The following is a 23,582-nucleotide window of genomic DNA, read 5'->3' as shown; positions in this document are numbered from 1 at the left end:
TGATGGCATTATTTTGATTCTTTAACAGGGATGTTTCAGGCAAAATATTACTGTTGTGACCATCTATGCTTCACTTGGGGAACATGCTCTTGTGCACTCATTGAATGAGGTTCTATTTTTCACTTTTCTAAATCTTTTTGAACACAGCAAAAAAATTAATCTTTGTTGCTTTGTACCAGATGATGCTTATCTGGTTCATTTTGGTTAACTATTTTTATGTGAAGCATATATCATGTCTCATAATCAGCTTTGATCATGAATAATGTGTGACCATTTTGTTTAAAGTTTAAACTTGGTATCTAACTGTAAAACAAATATTGTGTTTGGGTTTTCAGTTACTCTACATAAATTTGGTTTTTAACAACATTGAAAACTATGCTTTCATAGAAGGTTTTATCCACAATTTGTTAAATTTATAGAGGTGCTTAATTAAATGTGTTGTCTTTTTCATTTTCTCAAAGGCTCCAGGTTTCTTTTCTCATTTGTTGATAAAACTATGAGTTCATTTCTATGATATATGACTATCCCTGTACTGTCTTTCACAGATTAAAGGTTATTATTCATGAAGTTGATTTTTTTGTTTTCTCTTGGACAGGTTTTGTTAATTGTCAGTTCTCATATGCATTTATCTTTCCTGTTTTTTTTTAATTTAATGCAGACAGAGGTTTCCACTATAATTTGTGGTCATAATGAGCTCAAAAAGATAGTAGGCATAAATGGACAACTTGACACAGTGAAACGTATTATATATATGCATGATGAAGGCTTTCCTGATGAAGTCTCATTGACAGAGAGAGGCACTGGCTGGACATTAACATCGTTCACAGATGTTGAGATACTGGGTCGTAAAAATCCAGTTGATGCTGATCTGCCTGTTTCAGCTGACATTGCAGTTATAATGTACACAAGTGGTAGCACTGGCTTGCCGAAGGTTGGTCTGAATGCTTCACATTGTCGCCCTTATTTATATTTTATTCCTATATATAGTGATGATTATTTGTTACTCCCTTTGACCTTATTGCATGTGCCAAACTGATAAGAGCATGCAGAGATGCTTGCTGAACTGTAGATAGTGTTTTGGTTTTAAATTTCATTTTGGTATTTTTAGATCTATTTATATTGTTTGACAATGCAACTTGCCTACTGCAGAAAAAGAAGCTACGATATCCAAACAATTTGTGTTCTAGAAATGGCACCATCAAGAAAAAAAGTGATCACTTATTGTTATCATTCATAACTGAGTGAGCTCATGCAATGGTGTTCATGAAAAGAATGCCAAAAATGGTGTCAGATGTCAACCATGAGGCCTCTGGTTTCTCAGTTTGATAAATTTCATGCCTTGATTTCAGCAGACCTGCTTAACCTTGTTCTCCCTTAGTGACATTTGAGAAAATGCTGGAGGTATAGAAAACTTAAACAGCTTGACCTGGGCATGTTGATCCATGATATAAAATCATGTGTTTTATTCATGTATACAAATAAATCTCAAATGTATGCCAACTTGCATTCTGAGTTGACATCTTAGTTTAGCAAAGAGGAAGACCTAGCCCCTTAGGACAATCTCCTCTCTAATCTCAAGTCAAACTCTGTCATTATGTAGTGTTACCTTGAAGGATGTCATGTACAAACTGCTAAGGTGGCTCTATAATAGAAAAAATGTAATGTTTCCTTCCTGAGGTTTACGTTAGATGACGTTAAAACTTGATAATTTTGGATATTGATCCATTCTTAAGAGAGAAGTGTTTTTGGCCTTTTTCTTCTTTCACATTGGAAAGATTTAGTTTTGTTTGATTGCATTATCTTACATGGTTATTAGGTGCATGCTTTGAGTGACTGGATTAATTTTGGTTGCTCTTATGCTTATGCTTCATGATATTTTCAGGGTTGACTTGTGGAATTTTGTATGGATGCATTTTGTGTATAGGTTTTTATATGGGATATAAATTGGGTTGGCTTCGAGTTAACTTTGTGGTGGACTTGGTCACTGCTAAAATTGATGTCGTAACACCAAGTTGTGGAGTTTCCTCAGCACAATCTATAACTGAGTAATGATTCAGCAGTCAGAATATTAAAATGTGAACCAAGATAATGCCTTTAATAAAAAAGGTATAGTAAAAGAGAAAAACACATCTGTATCAAATATGGAGCATAGGTTTCATTACCTATTTAACGTAGGTACAAAAATGTACATTCATACATGCATATATTTATTTATTTATTATATTTATATGTCTGCACCCCCACACCCCAGTTTTTTGAAATTACCATGTTTCCCCCACACCCACACCCGCACTCCAGACATAGGTTTCAATGTTTTTCTATATCTAACTTGATGAGTGCAATTTACACTGGGAAAATAACTGTGGTACAATGATATTGCAAACAAATAAGTAGAAGGAAAAATGAAAGTGAGCCAATACAAATTTGCAAAGACAACCTTAAGCTTATGCTTAGTTTCCGCCTTCAAGTTCTAAGTGTTTCCTAATCACAAGTAGCTTTGTTTCAAGAAGCAGTGTGAAAACACCATTCTGCCTTTTGGTAAAATGCTATTTGTTTGATTTATCTTCCAACCAAGCAAGGTTTAATTTCCAGGTTCTTTGATGTTCTTTTTTCAATACAAGCAGATCATTGTGTGCTTCATCATTACCTGCCGTATTAATTTCAATGATGTTTTCCATCATCGTGGTTACATATGTCTGATGATGGTTGGAGAGCACGGATTACGACCATGAAGGACTTTCAGGAAAGGGTTTGACTGAAGATTGGAAATGGTGTAAATGATTCATTTGGATGGATCCATGGCTGATGGGAAGATACCTCCTTCCATGTTTACTGTGTTTTTCATTGTTGTTAGATGCAGAAATCCGTCAGTGGCATAGTTGGTCAGTGGAGCTTGAGTTAGTGAAATGAGAAGGCTTATTGAGGTATATGGAGCAGTGAAAACCTAGCATTGATGAAGATAGGCTGCTTTAGAGGAGCTCTTTAACAGGTGCTTTCTCATGAAGTCATGTTATAGAGCTCTCCTATAACAAGATTTTTGCCCATTTCCTGCAAATTTGATTTATGGTTGTCATTCAGTGTTACGTTCCTAGTGGGACCACGGTGAGTGGGTTTGGACCTAGGTCTGGGTTAGGTTGAAACAGGGTGAGGTTCAAAACAGGTTCTGTTTGGGTCTGACAGGTTTTAAGAAAAAAGTGATTTCTTGGATTCTTGAATCCGGTGTTTCTTTTCATATGACTCCTAATGAGTCTGTATTATCCGAATATCACATTAACCCCAATGATTCTTATGTTTCAATTGCCGCCCGTAACCTTTTTACAAATCTAAAGCTTTGGTACTTAAAAATTCTTTTAAAAATAGCTAAATTTTTTATGTTTCAAATATTAGAGTAGTACATAAACTAAATCTAAATCTCCTATCATTTTCTCAAACCACCGATTATGGTTGTAGAGTCACTTTCTCATCAAGTGGTTGCCTAGTGCAGGATCTCCGGTCCAAGAAGCTGATTGGGCGAGGCCATAGAAGAGGTGACCTTTACTACATGTTCAAATTAAAACTTTCAAATCAAGTTTTTGTAATTTTGTTGAAAAGAAAGTCATTGAAAAGTGACATAGGAGATTAGGACATTCGAGCATGTCAAAATTATATTTATTTCCCTTTCTTGAAAATTGTAGTGAAAAGGAATTGGTTTATGAAGATTGTATTCTTGGAAAAATGAAATCTTTACCATTTGGACCTAGTCATTTTTTTCTAAAGGACCATTTGAATTAATCCATTCAGATGTATGGGGACCAACAACAATTATGTCTAAAGGAGGTGTATCTTATTTGTTATATTTGTGGATGACTATAGTAGGCACACATGAATTTATTTCCTTAGACTCAAATTCGATGCATTTGATTGTTTTTAAAAATTTTATAGTTTGTCAAAAATCAATTTAAAGCCTCTATCAAAATCTTTAGATTTGATTCCGAAGGTAATTTTTTATCAAGTGATTTCAAAAAATACCTTGATCAACAAGGGATTGTTCATAAAATATCTTGTCCATATACACCACAACAAAATGCGTTGGCCGAAAGAAAACATCGGCACATCGTTGAAACTACTAGAACTCTTCTTATATCAAAAAATATTCCAAAAAGGTTTTGGGCCGAAGCCGCCCTTACGACGGTCGGCGGTCTGTTTACTTAATAGAATGCCATCAACCATTCTTGGAAACATCTTTCCTGTTGAAAAATTGTTCAAAATGCCTCTAGATTATAAAAGATTAAGAATCCTTGGTTGTAAATGCTTTGTCCTTTCTAACAAAAATGATAAGCTTTCCGCTAAAGCCATCCCTTGTATTTTCTTAAGCTATGCCGAAAATCGAAAATGATATAGGTGTTATGATATTGAAAAGAACAAACTTTATATTTCAAAAAATGTGACCTTTCTTGAAAATAAAAATGGATTTAGAAATTTGAGTCTAAGGAACCTTGTGAATACTCTTTTTTACTAGATTTGGCTAAAATGAATGTTTTTTGATATGGATGGGCATGCTTATGATATTGTTAATGATAATGTTATTCAAGATGTGCATGAGAGTGACTATGATGATACTCATGATGCACATGATACCTCATTTGATATAATTGAATCTAACAATGAAGTGCTAGTCTATTCTCATCGAACTCAAGATCATCCTCCATGTATACTAGAGAGGTATTCCTAAAGTCAAGACATAGAACAACCTAGTGTTAGGAGATCTACAAGATTGTCTAAAGCACCTAGTAGGTTCGTATCCTATAAATCATTTGAACCTAACTATAAAGCTTGTCTTATGGTCATTCACTTTTATATCGAACCCTCTTAATATAATAAGACTAAAGACTATCAATAATGAATTAGAACCATGAACATTAAATTAAAAGCTCTAGAAAAGGCAAAAGCTTGGAAAATTCAAACTTTACCCAAGGTAAATAAAGCCATAGAATGTAGGTGGGTTTATAAAGTTAAAACCAAGAATGATGAAACCTTAGAGAGATATAAAGCTAGACTTGTAGTAAAAGATATAGTCAAGAGTACGATATAGACTATGAAGAAACTTTTGCTTCCGTTGCTCGTATGACTACTTTTAGAACCTTCATTTATATAGCTTCAATTAAAAAATGGTCTAGTTCTTAGAGGAATGTTAAAAATGCCTTTTTAAATGGTAACCTAAATGAGAAAAGTTTATATGAAATCACCTTAAAGTTTAGGATTGGCACATGAAAAAGTTCTTCGTTTGAGGAATGCCTTGTATGGTCTAAGGCAAGTCCCTAAGGCTTGGTATGATCGATTCAACTTTGTGATGATTCAACTAGGTTTTAAATCTTGTTATACTGACATTGCATTGTTTGTTAAGTCTTTTAATGCATGTATAATTATCTTATTGCTCTATGCAGATGACACGATTATCTTAGGAGGTGATAAGCAGAGAGTTAGCCATATAAAAAATGTTCTCAAATCCAACTTTGATATGACAAATATTGTTTTTTCACATTGTTTTTTTGGGTATTGAAGTTGCATATTCATCTCGTGGTTATTTTTTGTCTTCGACTAAGTACGCTGCCAAGATAATATAGCAATCTAGGTTGTCTGATAAGAAAAGTGTTGATAATCCAGAGGTCATCAATGCAAAGATGATGAAGAACTTATGAAGGACCCAACTTCATATATACAACTGATTGGAGCTCTATCCTATCCCTTTATTACTCGTCTTGATATTGCTCATGCCATTCATTCTGTTGGCCAATTTTATCATGCTTCTAGTACAATATATATGAGTGTTGTAATTAGGATTATTAGATATATTCAAAATTCTATAAATTATGGTTTATTTCTTTCATCTTCTTTTCCATTAGAAGTTATTGCATATTCTGATTCTGATTGGGAGGGAGATGTGAATGATAGTTGCTCAACCACCGGTTCTTGTGTTTTCATAGGTGATTATCTATTTGCATTGATTCTCGTTTTTACGAATGAAAATATCCAAGAGAGGATTTTAAAATTTCTCATTTCCCATTCTTCATGCTTTTTTGTATATTCTTCAAGAATCTTTATCTCTTCTTCTTCTATTGAAGTTATCTTGGGTTCCGGTTCGGGAATCGAGCCTTGGACATATCCCCAACGCCCTTTTCCTTTGATGTGAGCTTCCATGTTACCGGCCCAAACATGATAGTTGGACCTATTGAGTTTGAACCCAAAAGAGAAATGAGAGTCTTTTTCACCCATTAGAGAGGATAAATTATGAGAAACAACACATACCTCAAAGGCTTTTCAACTCTTTCTTGACAAAAGAGGCTTTTAAAACGTTGCCCAAAGGAGATGATCCACTCCAAACTCCAATAGCTTGAAGGCACGTTTTTCGAGGTACTCAAAAGAGAAGAAACGCACGATCCTCTTTCTTCAAACGAGGCTCTGATACCATGTGAAAGTATCTTCAACACGACACTACAATCAAAAGTACACTATTCTTGGAAACGAATACATGCACATACGCATAACAAAAACACTTTAAACACTTATATGCACAATACACAAACTCACAAATGTGCAAATGCACTCATAAGATTCATAAGCATTAAAAAAGGTTGGGCTATAGTCCCAAAGCCCTCACATTTACAAGGGGAGGAAGCCCCTATTTATACATTTAGAGAGGCCTTGGAGGGGCCAACCTATAGCCATTGGAGCCCCTCCAACGGTCATAATTGTGACCGTTGGAAGGGCCCAACGACTACATGGTTGCCCCCCCCCCCCCCCCCCCCAAGGTGGGTTAAAAAGTCAAAGAGAGGAAAAAAAAATAAAAAGAAAATAAAAGAATAAAAAATACATGCATATTCGTAATGTGAATATGCGCAAAAATACAAAGGAAATGCCTAAACTACCCCTACGACTAATAAGAGAAAATACATATTTTATATATATAAATAAGTATATACATATACATATATAATATATATGTATATGTATATGTAATACCTTTTATATATATAAAATATATATTGTATTACAAGCTCGAGATATATTTTAATAAGAAGTGCACAAATTCCTTTGTCTAATACCTCTCTTAACCTGTCTAATGTTCTTTTTGCTCGTAATATTAAAAAGAATATTGTTTCTGTATCTAAACTTGTTGATGATACAGATTCTTTTGTCGAATTTACTCCCTCTTCTGTGTATGTTAAGGATCTTCAAATGAAGAGGACATTCGCTGAGGGGGGAGTGACGTGGAAACATGTATATCTTCAAGGAGGATCCTACTTCTCTTCTTCTTTTGCCTTGAAGTCCCCTTTTTTTGAAGTCGACATCTCAGAGTCTCAAGCCTTGTCATAGAGATGTTTTTAGTCTTCCTTAATGTAATAAGCAAAATTTGTGGTACAGTCGGTTGGGTCATTGTAGTCATGGTTTCATTAAGAAACTTGTGTCAGAAAATTTGATTCTAGAGTCCTGTTTACATTTTTTTCTAGATGTTAAAAAATCTTCAAGTTGTCGGTCATGTAAGACAGTAAGAGTCATGTTCTTCCTTTTAATCTTGTTAATGAAAGAGCTTAAAATTGTATTTTCTGATGTATGGGGGTCAGCTGCTGTATGTTCTTCATCTGAAAGTCAATATTATGTTCTATTCATAGACAATTATTCTCGTTTCACCTAAATATACTTTATGAAACACAAGTCCAAAGTTTTTAGGTTGTTTCAAGATTTTTGTGCTTTTGTTAAGAATCGTTTATGTTCCAATGTTGTGCATTTTCAATGTGATGGTGGAGATTAATATTCTTCAAATGAATTTCTAAAATTTCTTTGAAATAATGGGATAAGTAGGCGTGTGTCTTGTCCACGTAGTCCTCAACAGAATGGAGTGACTGAACGAAAACACCGATATATTGTTGAAAGTGCCATGAGTATGCTTCATGATAGTAACATTTATATAAATCTTTGGACAAAAGCTTTTCATACCACAATACATGTGATTAACTGTCTGCCCATGAGAATTTTAGAAGACAAGTCCCCATATTTTACCCTTCTTGGAAAACATCCTGATTATAATAACTTGCACACCTTTGGTTGTATTTGTTATGTTCATATTGACAAATTTCTAAGGAATAAATTTCAGGATAAAGCTGTGAAGTGTAGATTTGTTGGATATGCGAATGATTATAAGGGATACATATGTTATGATTCGGTAACTAAGCGTATCAAGATTTTCAAAAATGTCATTTTTGACGAACATAATTTTGAGAGCATGTCATTATTCCAAGAGCAGAACTCATCTCGAAATGTTGAAGTTTATGATTTCTGGTTAAGTGCTGAATTGTTTGAGAGTGAAAAGAGATTTTGTCAGCTATTTTGTGAAGATTTGAATTCAAATGAACAATATCTCAAACCTCAATGTTCTTCGAAAAACGAAATGCCTAGAGATTTTCAGAGATTTTTTGGTCAAGTTTATGTCAGAAGGCAAGAGATCATGTCACGGACAATGTTGAGTAGGATATGAGTCAACCTTCTTTGAGAAGATCGGAAAGGATACATCATCCTATTCAAAGATGAGTCAACTATGATAACTTTTTCATGGATTTTCAGTTATTCATGTCTCAAGTAGAGAAGCATGATGAACCTGCTAACTTTCATCAAGCCATTAAATCACATAAATGGATAGAGGCTATGAATAAGGAAATGGAAGCTCTTCATGAATGTCAAACCTGGAAAATTGTTCCTAGACCTGAGACGAAGAATATTGTTGGGTGCAAATGGGTTTATAAGATTAAGTATAAACCTGATGGATGTATTGAAAGATATGAAGCAAGACTTGTGGCTCGTGGTTTTACACAAGAATATGGGCAAGACTATGATGAAACTTTCAGTCCTGTTATCAAGATGGGGACAATACGAGTTGTTATATCTTTGGGTGTTGATTATAGTTGGAAGTTAAGCCAGCTTGATGTAAAAAATGCCTTCTTACATGGAGATTTGAAGGAGGAAGTTTTCATGGAGCAACCTTCTGAATATGTTGAACCCAAGGATTATGTCTGTAAACTGAAAGGAGCTCTTTATGGATTGAAGCAAGCCTCTCGTTCTTGGTTTGAGAGTTTTTCTCTCAAAATTCAAAGCTATGGTTTTCGCAGATGTTCTCTTGATCATTCTCTCTTCATTTTCAAGGATAAGGATGTTACTACGTTATTACTTATATATGTTGATGACATAATTTTTATAGGCAATTCTAACAGTCATATACAAATTGTGAAGGAATTATTGATGCAAAACTTCAAGATGAAAGATCTTGGTGACTTAAGGTATTTTCTCGGGGTTGAGGTGGATAGAAGAGATGATGTTTTAACTCTTACTCAACAAAAATATACTCTTGATCTTTTGAGCAGGGCAGAGATCGTATATTCCGTTAATCAGGTTTCTCAATTCATGCATGAACCAAGAACTGGTCATGTTAAAGTCGTGAAATGAATTTTAAGATTTTTGAAAGGAAATATTGGTAACGGTCTTCTTTTTCAAAGAAATTGGATTGACAATAAAGGACATAAGATCATCACTTATACAAATGTGGATTGGGCTAGAGATCCGGATGAAAGGCGATCTGTTTCTGGGTATTGTATATTTATTGAAAAAAATTTGGTGTCATAGACTCGCAAAAAACAAAGGGCCATTGCTAGGTCTAGTACTGAATCTAAATATAGGTCTATGGCAGCTGGGACAACTGAAGCTACATGGGTCAGACATTTTCTTGTAGATCTTGGAGAAGGAATCTCACACTCATTTTTGTTGTGTGATAATTAGAGTGCTATTAACATTGCTTATAATCCTATACAGCAAGGTCGCACAAAGCATACTGAGATAGATCAACATTTTATTAGGCAGAAGGTTGAAGACAAGGAGATTGAGCCTCGTTACATTTGTACATAAGGCCAATTTATTCATCAAAGGCCTAACAAAGTATCAATTTTGGTTCTTAAAGAACAAGTTGTCCATGGTTCATGACCATGCACAACTTGAGGGAGGGTGATAAAATATGATTTGACGTTATCGGATTTGGATAGGATCCAGATCCATGCATCTAATCATGTTTATATTGTTTTCTTTATGTAATGGTAATTTTGTTATTTGTATGTATTTTAAACCTTTTGTATTATATATTACATAATATAGCATTAGGGCTAGCCATCTCTAAAGTGGCTGCCATTTTTAAGCATCTCTCTCTTCTTCTCCCTCCTCCTTAGGTGATTTCTTACATTTTTGTCATTTGCATTTTTAGCCAAACATGTAGTGTAAGTAGATATAAAAGAAACTTGAGTGTCTTTGATCAAATTTATACCAAAAAAAGAAATAGATTGGAGTATAAAAGGCTCAATGACCTTGTATACGTTCGTTACAACTTAGGATTGAGGAAGATGTATATAAAATTATAAAGTTTATTTGTCATTTTTATATGTTTATTTAGAGTTTTTTTTATATTATTCAAAACCCAACTAATTTTAATTTTTTCATGTCATCTTTTTAGGCAAATAAAAAAGTTATCATCAAGGAGACATAAAGAGCAATTCAGTCTCATTAGTTTTGAATATTTTGATGAATTAGATACATGGGTTGAAGAAGCAGAAACCTTTTTGAATGAAAATAACATTATGTGGATTAACGTGGAAGGAGCACAAGAAGTAGATGATGACGATCTCACGTATCTTGAAGACGATGTAGATGTCGAAGGAGTAGAAGAAGAAGATAATGATGTTGAAGAAGATGATTATGATTATGATTATTAAGGTTTTATGTAATATGTGTAGAAACTGAACTGAGTCCTAGAGAGAGAAGAGAGAGAGAGAGAGAGAGAGAGAGAGAGAGAGGCAGCTGCACAGAAAACCTCAGAACTTAATTCGATATTAGGGCCTCTCTCTATGTTAAATAGAGAGAGGCTTAAAGACATAATTACAATAAAGCCCCATTATAAAAACTAAATTACAAATAGCATCTTAATGTAAAATAACTTTACTTAAAACCACCTATTCTCAACACTCCCCCTCAAGCTGGAGCATAGATATCAATCATGCTCAGCTTGTCACAACATTTTGAAAAATTTGGTCTGGCAAGAGGTTTTGTGAACATATCTGCAACTTGGTCTTCCGACTTTAGATATTGGGTAGTGATATGACCCGCTTGAACCATATCCCTTACATAGTGGCAATCAACCTCAATGTGCTTTGTTCTCTCATGAAATACAGGATTGTTCGCTATATATGTTGCAGCTTTGTTGTCGCACATCATGGTCATGGGAGAGAAAACCTTCACCTGGAGATCAAGAAGAACAGTACGAACCCACATCAATTCAGCAGCTGTTTGGGCCATAGCCCGATATTCTGATTCTGCACTCGACCTAGAAACCACATTTTGCTTCTTACTTCTCCAAGAGATCAAGTTGTCTCCCAGGAACACACAAAATCCTGTGGTAGATTTTCTATCTACTACAGATCCTCCATAGTCAGCATCAGAATAGGCCACTATATCCAGAGTTCCACCTTTCTTGAACAATAACCCCTTTCCAGGAGAAGATTTTAGATATCTGAGAATCATAATAGCTGCATTCCAGTGTACCTCAGTTGGTTTGTCCATAAACTGATTGACTTTACTTACTGCTAAAGCAATATCCGGCCTGGTCACAGTTACATACAGTAGTTTCCCAACTAGGGAGCGATAGCTTTTGCTATCAACCAGTTTTGACCCTTCTTCAAACAACTGAACTTTATGGTCCATGGGAATATTTGCTGGTTTATCTCCCAACATTCCTGTTTCCTTTAATAAGTCAAGAACATACTTCTGTTGAGACAAAACCATCCCTTCACTGCTCCTGGCAACTTCTATACGCAGAAAATACCTAAGTGAACCAAAGTCTTTTGTAACAAAGTGTTTTTGAAGATGAGCCTTTGTGGCTTCAATAACTTTCACATCATCACCTGTAAGAATGATGTCATCCACATATACCACCATAACAACTATGCCAGAGCTAGTTTTCTTTATGAATAGTGTATGATCTGCTGCTGACCTATTAAAGCCAAAACCTGACATCACTTCAAACAACTTCTGAAACCATGCACGAGGACTTTGTTTCAAGCCATAAATTGCCTTTTTCAATCTACACACCTTCTGACACTCCCCCTCAACCTCGAATCCTGGAGGTTGTTGCATGTAAACAGTTTCAGATAGGTCCCCATATAGAAATGCATTTTTCACATCTAATTGGTACAGGCTCCAACCATGCTGCACAGCTATTGAGAGAACAAGACGAATGGTACCCATCCGTGCAACAGGAGAAAAAGTTTCAAAGAAATCAATACCATATGTCTGAGTATACCCTTTGGCTACTAATCTGGCCTTGTACCGTTCAATTGAACCATCAAATTTGTACTTTATCGTATATACCCATTTACATCCAACAATGTCAGCATCTGCTGGGGAATCAACTAGATCCCAAGTATGCTGAGATATTAAGGCATCCATTTCTTCTTGCATAGCCATCTTCCAGCGATTATCAAGCTCTGCCTGCTGATAGTTCAGAGGAATAACTTCAGCAGATAAAGCTGAAATAAAAGATTTCATCTGATTTCCAATTCTGGCTTTGGAGACAAAATGAGACATGGAATATAAAGTACATTGTCGTGTCCCCTTTCGTAGAGCAATCGGCCTGTTATCATAATCATGAAGATCATTATTGTCAGTAGAACTTACCTCAGGGGAAGAAGAAGATGGAGGCACTTGCGGAAGTGGATCTCTACGCACATATACCAATGGAGGATTATGAAATCTGGAAGAGGATGAAGTGTGGTTCGGGAATGAGGGCACGAATTCCAAGGGAAAAGGAGGTATAGGTAATGGACAAGACTCAGCTGGATCAACCTGCAGCGGGGAACCAGTATTAGAGTAATATGGAGTGGATTCCAAGAAAGATACATCCGCACTGACATACTCTCGGCGAGAAGTAGGATCATAACATCGATATCCCTTTTGATTTTTGGGGTAACCTATAAATATGCATTTTGTAGCTTGAGCAGCTAATTTATCACGATCAGGGCCAAGTTTGTGTACAAAACAAACACATCCAAACACTTTGGGCGAGAGGGAGAAGAGAGGGGTATTTGGTTTTAGGATATGAATTGGAATTTGATCACCCACAGAAGAGGAAGGCATGCGGTTGATCAGATAGCAAGCAGTTGTAATTGCATCTCCCCAGTATAACGCAGGAACATTTGATTGGATCATAATGGTCCTGGCAACATCAAGTAGGTGACGATGTTTTCGCTCAGCCACCCCATTTTGTTGAGATGAATAGGCACAGGAAGTTTGGGGTTGGATGCCACTATCTTGGTAAAATTGTAACAGACTTTTTGATTTAAACTCGAGAGCATTATCAGTGCGAACAATCTTGACACTAGATTCAAACTGAGTTTTTATTTCAAGAATTAAAGATTTGATAATATTTGGAACATCAGATCGTTCCTTTATTAAAAACACCCATGATAACTTAGAGAAATCATCAACAATAACTAAATAGTATCGACACTGAGTCCTAGTAGGAATCTTACTAGGACCCCATACATCTGCATGAAGAAGTTCAAAGACTTTATTACTAGACTGACTCTGACTCGAAGGAAACGAACTTCGATGATGCTTGCCCAGCTGACATGCTTCACACTGAAATGATGTGGTGGAGGGAATCTGAGGAAAGACCGAACGAAGCTTTGACAATGAAGGATGACCAAGACGACGATGCCATTGAACATGACTAAATGAATGTTCCACTGTAGCATGAACAGTACCCATTGGATGATGTAAGTAGTAGATTCCATTTTCTTCATAGCCTCCACCAATCTTCTTCTCCGTCAGCAAATCCTGAAAATGACAACCCATTGGATCAAATATTACTCTACAGTTTTGTTCTTTTACAAGACAACTAACAGAAAGTAAACTTTGAGGAAATTTTGGAGCATGAAGAGCATTTTTCAACTGTAATGAGGAAGATATAGAAATATTTCCCTGACCAACAACCATGGAGGTACTTCCATCGGCTAATGAGACTCCAAGCAGAGCCTTAATATCCTTTAGATCTGAAAAAACAAGTGAATTTCCACACAAATGTCTGGATGCACTAGAATCAATAATCCACTTACTGTCAGTCGGATGAAAAAGATTTCCGGTTGAATAGGCAACACCAGCAACATGAGTGGTAGAACTCAAAGGACGAAGAGCTATCAGCTCATCATATTCAGCACGACTGAGGGTTATACTACTGTCACTTGCAGAGATATTTTCTTGTGCCTTTGTTGCCTCGAGAGAAGTAGTATTAGCTCTAGGAGCATATGACTTTGATGAAGAGGAGGTTGGTCGGCCATGCTTATCCCAGCAACGATCTTCTAAATGACCAGATTTTCCACAGAATGTACATTGAAGCTTTCCTCTGCCTCCCACACCTCGTCCGCGACCTCATCCTCTGATGTTTTGAAGATTTCCACGTCCATAACCAGATGAGACAACTAAGGCGGATGACTGAGTCACAGGCTGAGAATGTGGAAGAGATATCGCAAGTCTGCTTAGACGGTTATATGCCTCAGCAAGAGTAGGTACATCCGAACCAGTCAACATTTGGACTTTTGCAACAGAAAATTCTGAAGATAAACCTGTAAGAAACCTAGCAACCATAGTTTGTTCTTGATGATCTTTTTGTTTCGAACAACAGAGAGGTCTGTGAGCATTAAGTCTTTCAAACACAGCTTTTACGGAGGCATAGTACTGGGCCAAGGTTTGATCTCCATGCTGTAAATTGTATATTTCCTGTTCGACTTGTAGGATACGACTCACATTAGTCTCTTGTGAGTATGTATCTCGAAGATTGTCCCACATCTGTTTGGCTGTATTATAATAAATTAAACCATCTACAATATGGGGTTCGACACTATTCATAATCCATGACATAACTATGTCATTATCTTCATCCCAGGTAACATATTTTCCCACCTTTTCAGTGGGTTCATCTTCCAACAAGATATGTTTTCTACGATGTCCAGATACCGACATCATAAATGTTCTGGACCACCTGACATAGTTAGTTTCATTTAACCTTACAGACGAACCGTACGAAAATGGATTGGCAAATGCCTTATATTCTCCAATATGTTCCAATTTGGAATCACATTTCGAAGTTTCAGCCATACTTCTGGTTAAAAAACTGGACAGTCTCCAAACTAAACAGGGAAAAATCGTGTGTTATACTCACACGCCAACTGATATTCCAATCAGCAGTTGTTCACTCACGAACAACAAAAAAAAACCCCATGACAGTAGTGAGCAGCAGCCCACAAACAGAAAAATGATTCAGCACGTTAGTGAATCACGACTAACATGACTTCTGCATATGCAGCAGTAATTTTTTTTCTCATAACAGGGGCAGCTCCCCAGACATATACAGTTCGACACTAAGTCATTCATTTTTTTTTCACGAGCAGCACCACTACGTGTTGGATAGCTACACAAAATAAGCAGGAAGTCACGACCTTTTCAGTGGAAATTGTACCAACAACAATCAATCTCCCCACAGCAACGATATCAATATTTCACATGACATGTTCAGTGCACACTATACCAACAACAATCAAACTCTCAACAGGTAGTCACGAGACTGACGACAGGAACTACCACCGAGGCAGTAGGTAGTCACGAAACAATAAAACAAGAAGCTACGAACCCACAACAAGCATCCACGAACCCATAACATGACCAGATCTGTCATCAGATCTAAAAAAATTTTACATCGCTGACCTGATCTCTCTATTGATTTCTTTTACTCATTGGATCGGAGTTTGATCACGGTCAAGATGGCCTCCACGATCGATCGAGCCTTGATCAGACTCGATCACACTCCCACGTAACAGTCGATCACGCTCCCACGCCGAGCTTTGATCACACTCGATCACGCTCCCACGTCACAGTCGATCACGCTCCCACGATCGGCTTGGCTCTAATACCATGTAGAAACTGAACCGAGTCCGAGAGAGAGAGAGAGAGAGAGAGAGAGAGAGAGAGAGAGAGAGAGAGAGAGAGAGGCGGCTGCACAGAAAACCTCAGAACTTAATTCGATATTAGGGCCTCTCTCTATGTTAAATAGAGAGAGGCTTAAAGGCATAATTACAATAAAGCCCCATTATAAAAACTAAATTACAAATAGCATCTTAATGTAAAATAACTTTACTTAAAACCACCTATTCTCAACAATATGTTTTAAAAAAACTTGGTTATTTAACACGTAATTAGTTCATAAATTTGGTTATTTTGTTTTTGTTTATATAATATGAAAGTACGAGTCTTGTGGCATGTTCTTAATTGCAAGATATTTAATATTTTGCATTGTTCTTGTGAGATATTCATACAATATTATCTATGATTGTATATTAGTTGATGTTTGATGATGTCTTATGCAGTTCATAGAGACATAAATGATTCATATGTGATTTTATTGTTGTATTTTGTGCAATTCATAAGTGTTTCATGTGACATGATTTTTTTAGAAATTTTGCTATTTTTTCTGTTTTTTCTTGATTTTTGGGATTTTTTATTAAAAATTTACGATACGTTTATGATACGATACAATATGATATGACACGGTGTTACTTTGGGCCTGACCTATACGGGTAACAATACGATACTTACCACTTTGGTCTACATGACTCGTTGAAATATTTAAATTTATGATTCCCAAGGTTACTTCATATGTGGGCATACTCTAATTTATGATATTGGTTCTGCAATTAGTTATGCTATTGTCTCACTTATCCAAAGACTGCCAGAATTCATCTCCAGGAATAAAACTGTCCCTCAGTATCCATGATTTTATGGATTTTACTTGCCATCCTCCACACCATGATTGGAGCTGCTAGGCCTCCAGTTTACATGGTTGTGAAGAATGTTTATAGTAGTCAGGGCTTTGGAGAGTGCTTATCTGAGCTGCTGCACCATTAGCCATTAGATTGACTCACAAACCTAAATAGGCACACATTTTCTAACATAAGCTTATACCTAGATTTAAGGGATGTTAACAAACATATATGCATTTTTTATTTCCTTATTACTTTAGCCAGATATTTGATTCTGTCACTTTTCTATTCCATATCTTTTTGCAGAGTATCATATTTCTATAGTTACATCTATACTAATCCGTGTAAGTTCTTCAGTTCCTCTTAATCTACAAAAATTGACCACTTATGTAGCAGTATAGAACCATCTGCAATCCAGTAACATTTTTTATTTTGATTTTTTGCTATTAAGTTTTAAAGGCATTACTCTTCAAGTCTCTTGGGAGATGCTAAAAATTTCAGCTTACACTCGGATAGCCGATTTTGGTTTATTCATATTATTTTTGACATTTCTTCCCCAGGGAGTAATGATGACTCATGGAAACATTGTATCGACGGTTTCAGCTGTAATGACAATTGTTCCTAGCCTTGGAAGCAAAGATTCCTACTTGGCATACCTTCCTCTTGCCCATATTCTTGAGATGGCTGCTGAGGTAGGAACTTGAAGACCTGTTTTTTTTGACAATTTGTTTCATATAAGCAAAATTTTGTAGCCTTTGAAGTTTGTATGTTATAAATTATAATTATGTGAAAACAAAATAATATATGGAATTTTCTTTATCTTTATTTTCCATTGTGAACTCTCTTCTTATTGTAGGCTGTCATTTGTGCGGTTGGAGGTGCGATAGGATATGGATCACCTATGACGCTTACTGATACTTCAAACAAGATCAAGAACGGAACAAAAGGTGATGCCTCAGTATTGGGTCCAACACTTATGACTGCTGTACCTGCAATACTTGATCGTGTTCGGGATGGTGTGCGGAGGAAGGTAATTTTTTTCTTATCCAGACTCATTTTCCTTCTTTCATAGAATTTTACAGATCTGATCCATCATGTAAAACTTGTCTGGGTTTAAGGTTGATGCTAAGGGCGGACTATCAAAGAGATTATTTGATATTGCATACAACCGTAGGTTGTCTGCAATTAATGGCAGCTGGTTTGGTGCATGGGGCCTTGAGAAGATTTTATGGAATTTTCTTGTTTTTAGAAAGGTTCGAGCAATTCTAGGAGGTCACATTCGTTTTTTACTTTCTGGAGGGGCTCCACTTTCTGGAGATACACAGAGATTTATCAACATATGCCTTGGGTAATAATTCATTATGCTCTGAACATTTTATTTTACTCCTAGCTGTAATGCATTGGTTACTTCCCATATATTCTGATCTTTAAGATAGTTGAAAAAACTGGTAAATGAAAAAATATATGACCAGGTTTCTGTTATTGGAATATCCTATTAAAATGTAACCAGAGAAGACTCGCTTCATCAGCTCGTCTTAAAACATAATGAATTGTTCAGTTTCAATTTTTGTTGCCTGAAGTTTATAATCACATATTTGAAAACAGTCACAAATATCACTATTGGCTGTATCTTGGTGAGGCTATTTCTCGTGATATTATAGGTTTGGTGATAAATCTCAGAGAAATCTCGGGGCTTAAAAAACTAAAAACATATAAAAATATAAAAAGTAAGTAAGAAAATATCATGTTTAGATAGCAAAATACATATATAATACAAGAAATAAGTAAAAAATGCAAAATAAATAAGCAAAACACATTTAAGATGTGGAAAAATAAATAAAAACATTAATAGTAATTGATAATATCATGATATTATCAAATTAGCTATATTTTTAAATTGCGATATTTTGCCTATAATATTGTTTGCTGAAAATACAGTGATAATATCATGATATTTTGAAAACATCGCTGATATCTGTGACTATGTTTGAAAATGAAACAAGTGCAAGTCATATACTAAACATCACTGCTTCTTTCTTCAAATTTTCATGTTGAGGAAACTGATTTTAGTTTTTTACGTCATCTAATCAGAAGGAAGCACTTTTCTTTTTCTGCCTTGTCAAAAAGTTTGGCTTGCTTCATTTAATTCATTTTGAGTCTGTGTGGAAGTTCTCTAGAATCAACTCTTATGGAATTTCTGGTATTTCTTAAGTGTCCTTTTTAACATGGAAGCTTATATTTATGTTATAGATCTCTGATACTGATCCTCTTTTGACTATTTAATGTGAAAGTCTTTTTACATCAGTAAATTGGGATTTGGATTTGTATGTCTTTTTCTTCCCTTTTTTATTCTTATGTTGTTTATTCCTGCTTTTTAGCATATACTTTAACATTCATAATTAGGAGGACTAAGTGTTCAATCTTGTTGTTTCTTCATGAAGTTGCATAATTCTCATTCTTTACATTATAACGACCTGATCTGTTTTTCTTCTGTTTCATTGGCTTTCATTTTTTGTCTCCTTAGAATGAGGCTTTGTTTTCATTCCTTAGGATGAAACATAATTTATGATAATTTAAATTAATTTGGAACAAACTTTTAAAACAATCTAGACTTGTGATGCTGATTATATATGCAGAAAGTATGACTAATTTAACCAATCTAGGTTATTGTCTAATCTTTTAAACCTTACAAGATGTACGAGTAAGCATTCTGTGTGATCAATGTTTGAAAGTCAAAACATCCAGATCACATGACTTATTTTGTGATACTTCTACCCAGCAAAATTTGTCCAAGTTGACTTATTTTTTTAAAGAGATTCAAGTTTGGCATAAAAAAGGGTTACATGTTGACTTGTTGACTTTTTTAGTTCAGTTATTGAATTATATTTGGTATGAAATATTGATATTATGATCTGGTAAATCCTTTTTTTTAATTTATATTTCTCATGTGTGCCTTTTGCATGTGTATGTACTGATACTATTTCAGGGTTCAGTGACCATCAAGTACTGTGATTTTAATATAAAGTTTGTTGCAATTTGATATAGATCCCATGCTTCTGGCGCTTTTCAGTTATTGTACACACACATACTCATGAACTGCTAAGTTTGTGGGTTCTTCGGTCCCCTTTTTGATATGGAAAAGCTTTGTCCAGGGCTCCAATTGGACAAGGCTATGGTCTTACTGAAACTTGCGCAGGTGGAACTTTTTCTGAGTATGATGATTCATCTGTTGGTCGTGTTGGTGCACCACTTCCTTGTTCATTTATTAAGGTAACAGAACCACAAAACAGCCTCACTTATTTCATTTATGCCATTTCCATTGCTTTTAATAAATATGGTGGGCTTTTGTAAAGCCTCATGTAGAAACTGGTTTGGCATTCTTTTCAGATTGGCCGTTTCTTTTTGTGACTGTTAATTAAGATATAAATATGAGCAATGTCTTAAGTAGAAATTCATTTGTCAATCTTTTTTCAGTGCTGGAGTTTCAATTTCTGATTGTTAATTGCATATAGTTGGAATCCAGACATCAATCTCTGTATGAAATGTCTGTCTTCAGTCCTTTGATCTATCTACATCATTATTATGGAAAAGAAAAACTATTTCATGAATGCAGATCTAAAATTCAAACTCCAACCTAATGTTGAGAGGTTTTCTCGTTTTAATTGGCAGTGATTGTACTGAAATGCTCTTGTCCTATTCAAGAATCATATGAGATGTCCTTCAGAGGAACAATAAATTTGTTTCTCTTGATTTATTTATTTATTTTCTAATGTTAGAATTTGTGTCACCTGTTATCCTGGAATTTTTTGTCTGGATCTATATAATTCTGGAACTTGTGGGTGAGGTTTGGCACTTGGTGAGCACCCAAGAGGCAATTACTAATAAAAGTTATCATGGTTATCAACAAATTATAAATTGGTTGTTTTTAATTTTATCAATTTTTAGATCTTTGAAGTTCTCATTCAAAGATTAATGTCTATTTGGGCTTCTGAGTGACACGTAGGCCTCACCTAGCTGGCAACACATGGCTAGGTACTTTTGATTGCATAGGTCAATAATACTGGTGCACAGAACTACTCTTCTGATTTTCTATGGTCTTAGTATTTCTTCTTTGTTAATATTTTGATTGCCTATTATTGTGTCTCCCTTACTTTTGTAAAGAAATATGTTCAATTGGAAGATTTAATGTCAGGTTTTATGTATAGGTCATCTAACAATTGCAATTAATTTCTGGCCCTAGTTGATTGATTGGATGGAAGGCAACTATTTAACAGCTGATTCACCAATGCCACGAGGAGAAATAATTATCGGGGGCCCAAATGTTACTCTGGGATATTTTAAAAACAAAGAGAAAACAGATGAGGTTTATAAGGTAGGTCTCTGTTATATGTCATGTACGCTTTTGTTCTTTGCATGACTTGGTTTGCCCTTATTAATTTGTTCAATCTTGACAAGGGAAGGTTGATGAGGGAGGAATGCGGTGGTTTTGCACTGGAGATATAGGGCAGTTTCACCCCGATGGTTGCCTTGAGATCATTGATCGTAAAAAGGATATAGTGAAACTTCAACAAGGGGAATATGTTTCTCTTGGAAAGGTTTGTTCTCTTTTGCTAATTTATTTTTTATTTTCTTCACAAAATTATTTATTTCTTTTTCTGTTGCACTTTAACCTTTTAACTTCATAGGTTGAGGCTGCCCTTATTGCAAGTCCTTACGTTGACAATATCATGATGCACGCTGACCCCTTTCATAGTTACTGTGTGGCTCTTGTGGTTCCTGTGGCACAATCCTTGGAAGATTGGGCTAAAAAACAGGGACTTCTATATACAGAGTTTGTGGACTTGTGTCAGAAAGAAGAAACCATAAAAGAAGTGCATGCATCGTTGGTCAAGGTAAATATATCCGATATTTAGATTTTTTTATGTGCAAGACTATTCATTGTTTCTTGCCATGTATTGCAGTGTGCAGATTTTGAACCTAATTTATCCTGTCATTCACCCATCGTCCTTGTTCCTGTGTATAGAGCTTTCATCCACTTGATCATATTGGCATATTCAACTGCTTCAACTTTACCTTGTTGTGAGCTGCCACAATTTTACACTTCTACTTTGGAGACTTCCCAAGATAATTTAGGCATGAGGAATAAATTGACATATATTTAAAAGGTTGTCATGAAGAATAATTTGAGAAATTCGCTAAGCTTTATCCCAAATAATTTTCTGCATGCATGGTTCTGTTTCTGGGGAAGGATATGAAAACATTTAAATTTTGTCGTGTTTTGTATGTACTATATTATATATATATAAGCAAGTTAAGGCACAAAAACAGAAAATATGATTGGGTGATTCAAAGCCTTGTTTGAGTGGACATACTTGAAATCAGAATTCAAAATGCGCTTTCCACTTTGTATTACTCAATTTTGTTACCTTTGTTTTTTCCTGCTCCAGTTTTCCATTCAACTTGAGAATTGAGATTTGTGATGGGTTCCATTTTCTCCTTAGGGTTGTTAACTTTGTAGGGTTGTTCCACCTATAATTTCAGGGGGGCAGTCGTTTTCACTCTTCTTTTCCTTGCACCTCATATCCTTTTGTATTTCTTTGTCAATCGTGTATTATTTCTCTCTACTTGTTTCTTCTGTTAAAGGGTCCAGGTTATAACTTGAAGAAGGTTACAAATACTCAGTATCCTACTTCATTCTTGTTCCTGAAATTGCTCAAACATATTTGTTAAATCTTAACGTCCAACATCATTGTTCTTGAACTTGGCATTGCTCAAAACATGTTTGCAATATTTTAAGCTTATAAAACTTGTTGGACATTTGCCATTACTGCCTTTTTCATTGTATGTGAAACCAGTTTACAATCTTTGGTTTCTTTCATTTGCTTATGTATCAGGCTGCCCAAAACATGCGCCTTGAAAAGTTTGAAATCCCAGCCAAGATCAAGATACTTCCAGATATATGGACTCCTGACTCTGGCCTGGTCACTGCAGCTCTCAAACTCAAAAGAGAGGTCATTCGGAAAGTGTTCGCTAAAGAACTTGCTGAACTATATGCTTAAGCTTATTAGGTTTGAGATCCATGAAAGTTTTAGCTGTGAACTCCATTTGCGTCATCAATAAGTTGGTGAAGCTTCAGAATCATTTGGCTTTGAGGGAATTTGTTACGAGTGCCAATTTTGACATTGATCAGGAACTACAGATTATAGCTGACAGCTTCTTGCATCTTGATTCATTTTTTGTGAACCTTTGTTGCTAATTTTCTGAAATAATTACAGTTGGAAATGCAGATAAGGCTTTTCTCTCTATCTCTCCAAAATAATTAGCAATAATATATTCCAAACGTTTTAGCTCCAATGCTGTCATTATGTTCAAAGATAAGAATTTAGGAATTTCTGAATGCGTTTGAATTTATTGTTCACAAGTCTTTTTTTTCTAATGGTGACAAAAAAAAAATCATGGAAAGCTCATGTTGGGGTTGTCTCAGAACTATTGGGTTAATACTTGGGATTTCTTACCTATTTTCCTACTTTTACCAAAGTGGGTGTTCATTTATTCTCAAAAGTTTACAATTGAACTTTAAACCTTGGACTTTGGGTTTGGGTTTAGGTTTGCTCTGTCCCGGCTCAGTTTGGTTTGATTTGGCTTGGTCACGGTCATTCTTCAAATTTGATTATTTTTTTTTTGTACTTGAAACAATTTTTTCTT

At 35.4% G+C, this 23,582-nt stretch overlaps 1 protein-coding gene across 9 annotated transcripts in view; it reads left to right on the top strand.

The window, feature by feature from the left end:
- LOC149847282 (long chain acyl-CoA synthetase 9, chloroplastic-like) overlaps positions 1 to 23,161 on the top strand; it is a 31,751-nt gene extending 8,590 nt beyond the window's left edge. For all 9 annotated transcript variants that reach the window (XM_089996902.1, XM_089996903.1, XM_089996901.1 and 6 more), the window contains 10 exons: positions 29 to 109; positions 659 to 931; positions 17,438 to 17,569; positions 17,734 to 17,907; positions 17,996 to 18,225; positions 20,030 to 20,147; positions 21,118 to 21,249; positions 21,338 to 21,472; positions 21,563 to 21,769; positions 22,772 to 23,161. In XM_089996902.1, coding sequence (XP_089853028.1) covers positions 29 to 109; positions 659 to 931; positions 17,438 to 17,569; positions 17,734 to 17,907; positions 17,996 to 18,225; positions 20,030 to 20,147; positions 21,118 to 21,249; positions 21,338 to 21,472; positions 21,563 to 21,769; positions 22,772 to 22,936 — 1,647 coding nt within the window. In that variant the 3' untranslated portion in view covers positions 22,937 to 23,161. The remainder of the gene's footprint in view (positions 1 to 28; positions 110 to 658; positions 932 to 17,437; positions 17,570 to 17,733; positions 17,908 to 17,995; positions 18,226 to 20,029; positions 20,148 to 21,117; positions 21,250 to 21,337; positions 21,473 to 21,562; positions 21,770 to 22,771) is intronic.
- Positions 23,162 to 23,582: the final 421 nt, after the last annotated feature.

The sequence above is a fragment of the Nuphar pumila genome, chromosome 2 (genome assembly GCF_984573655.1).
Source record: "Nuphar pumila chromosome 2, dmNupPumi1.hap1.1, whole genome shotgun sequence".
In the NCBI taxonomy this organism is placed as follows: Eukaryota; Viridiplantae; Streptophyta; class Magnoliopsida; order Nymphaeales; family Nymphaeaceae; genus Nuphar; species Nuphar pumila.
This window is presented reverse-complemented; position numbering and strand designations above follow the sequence as displayed.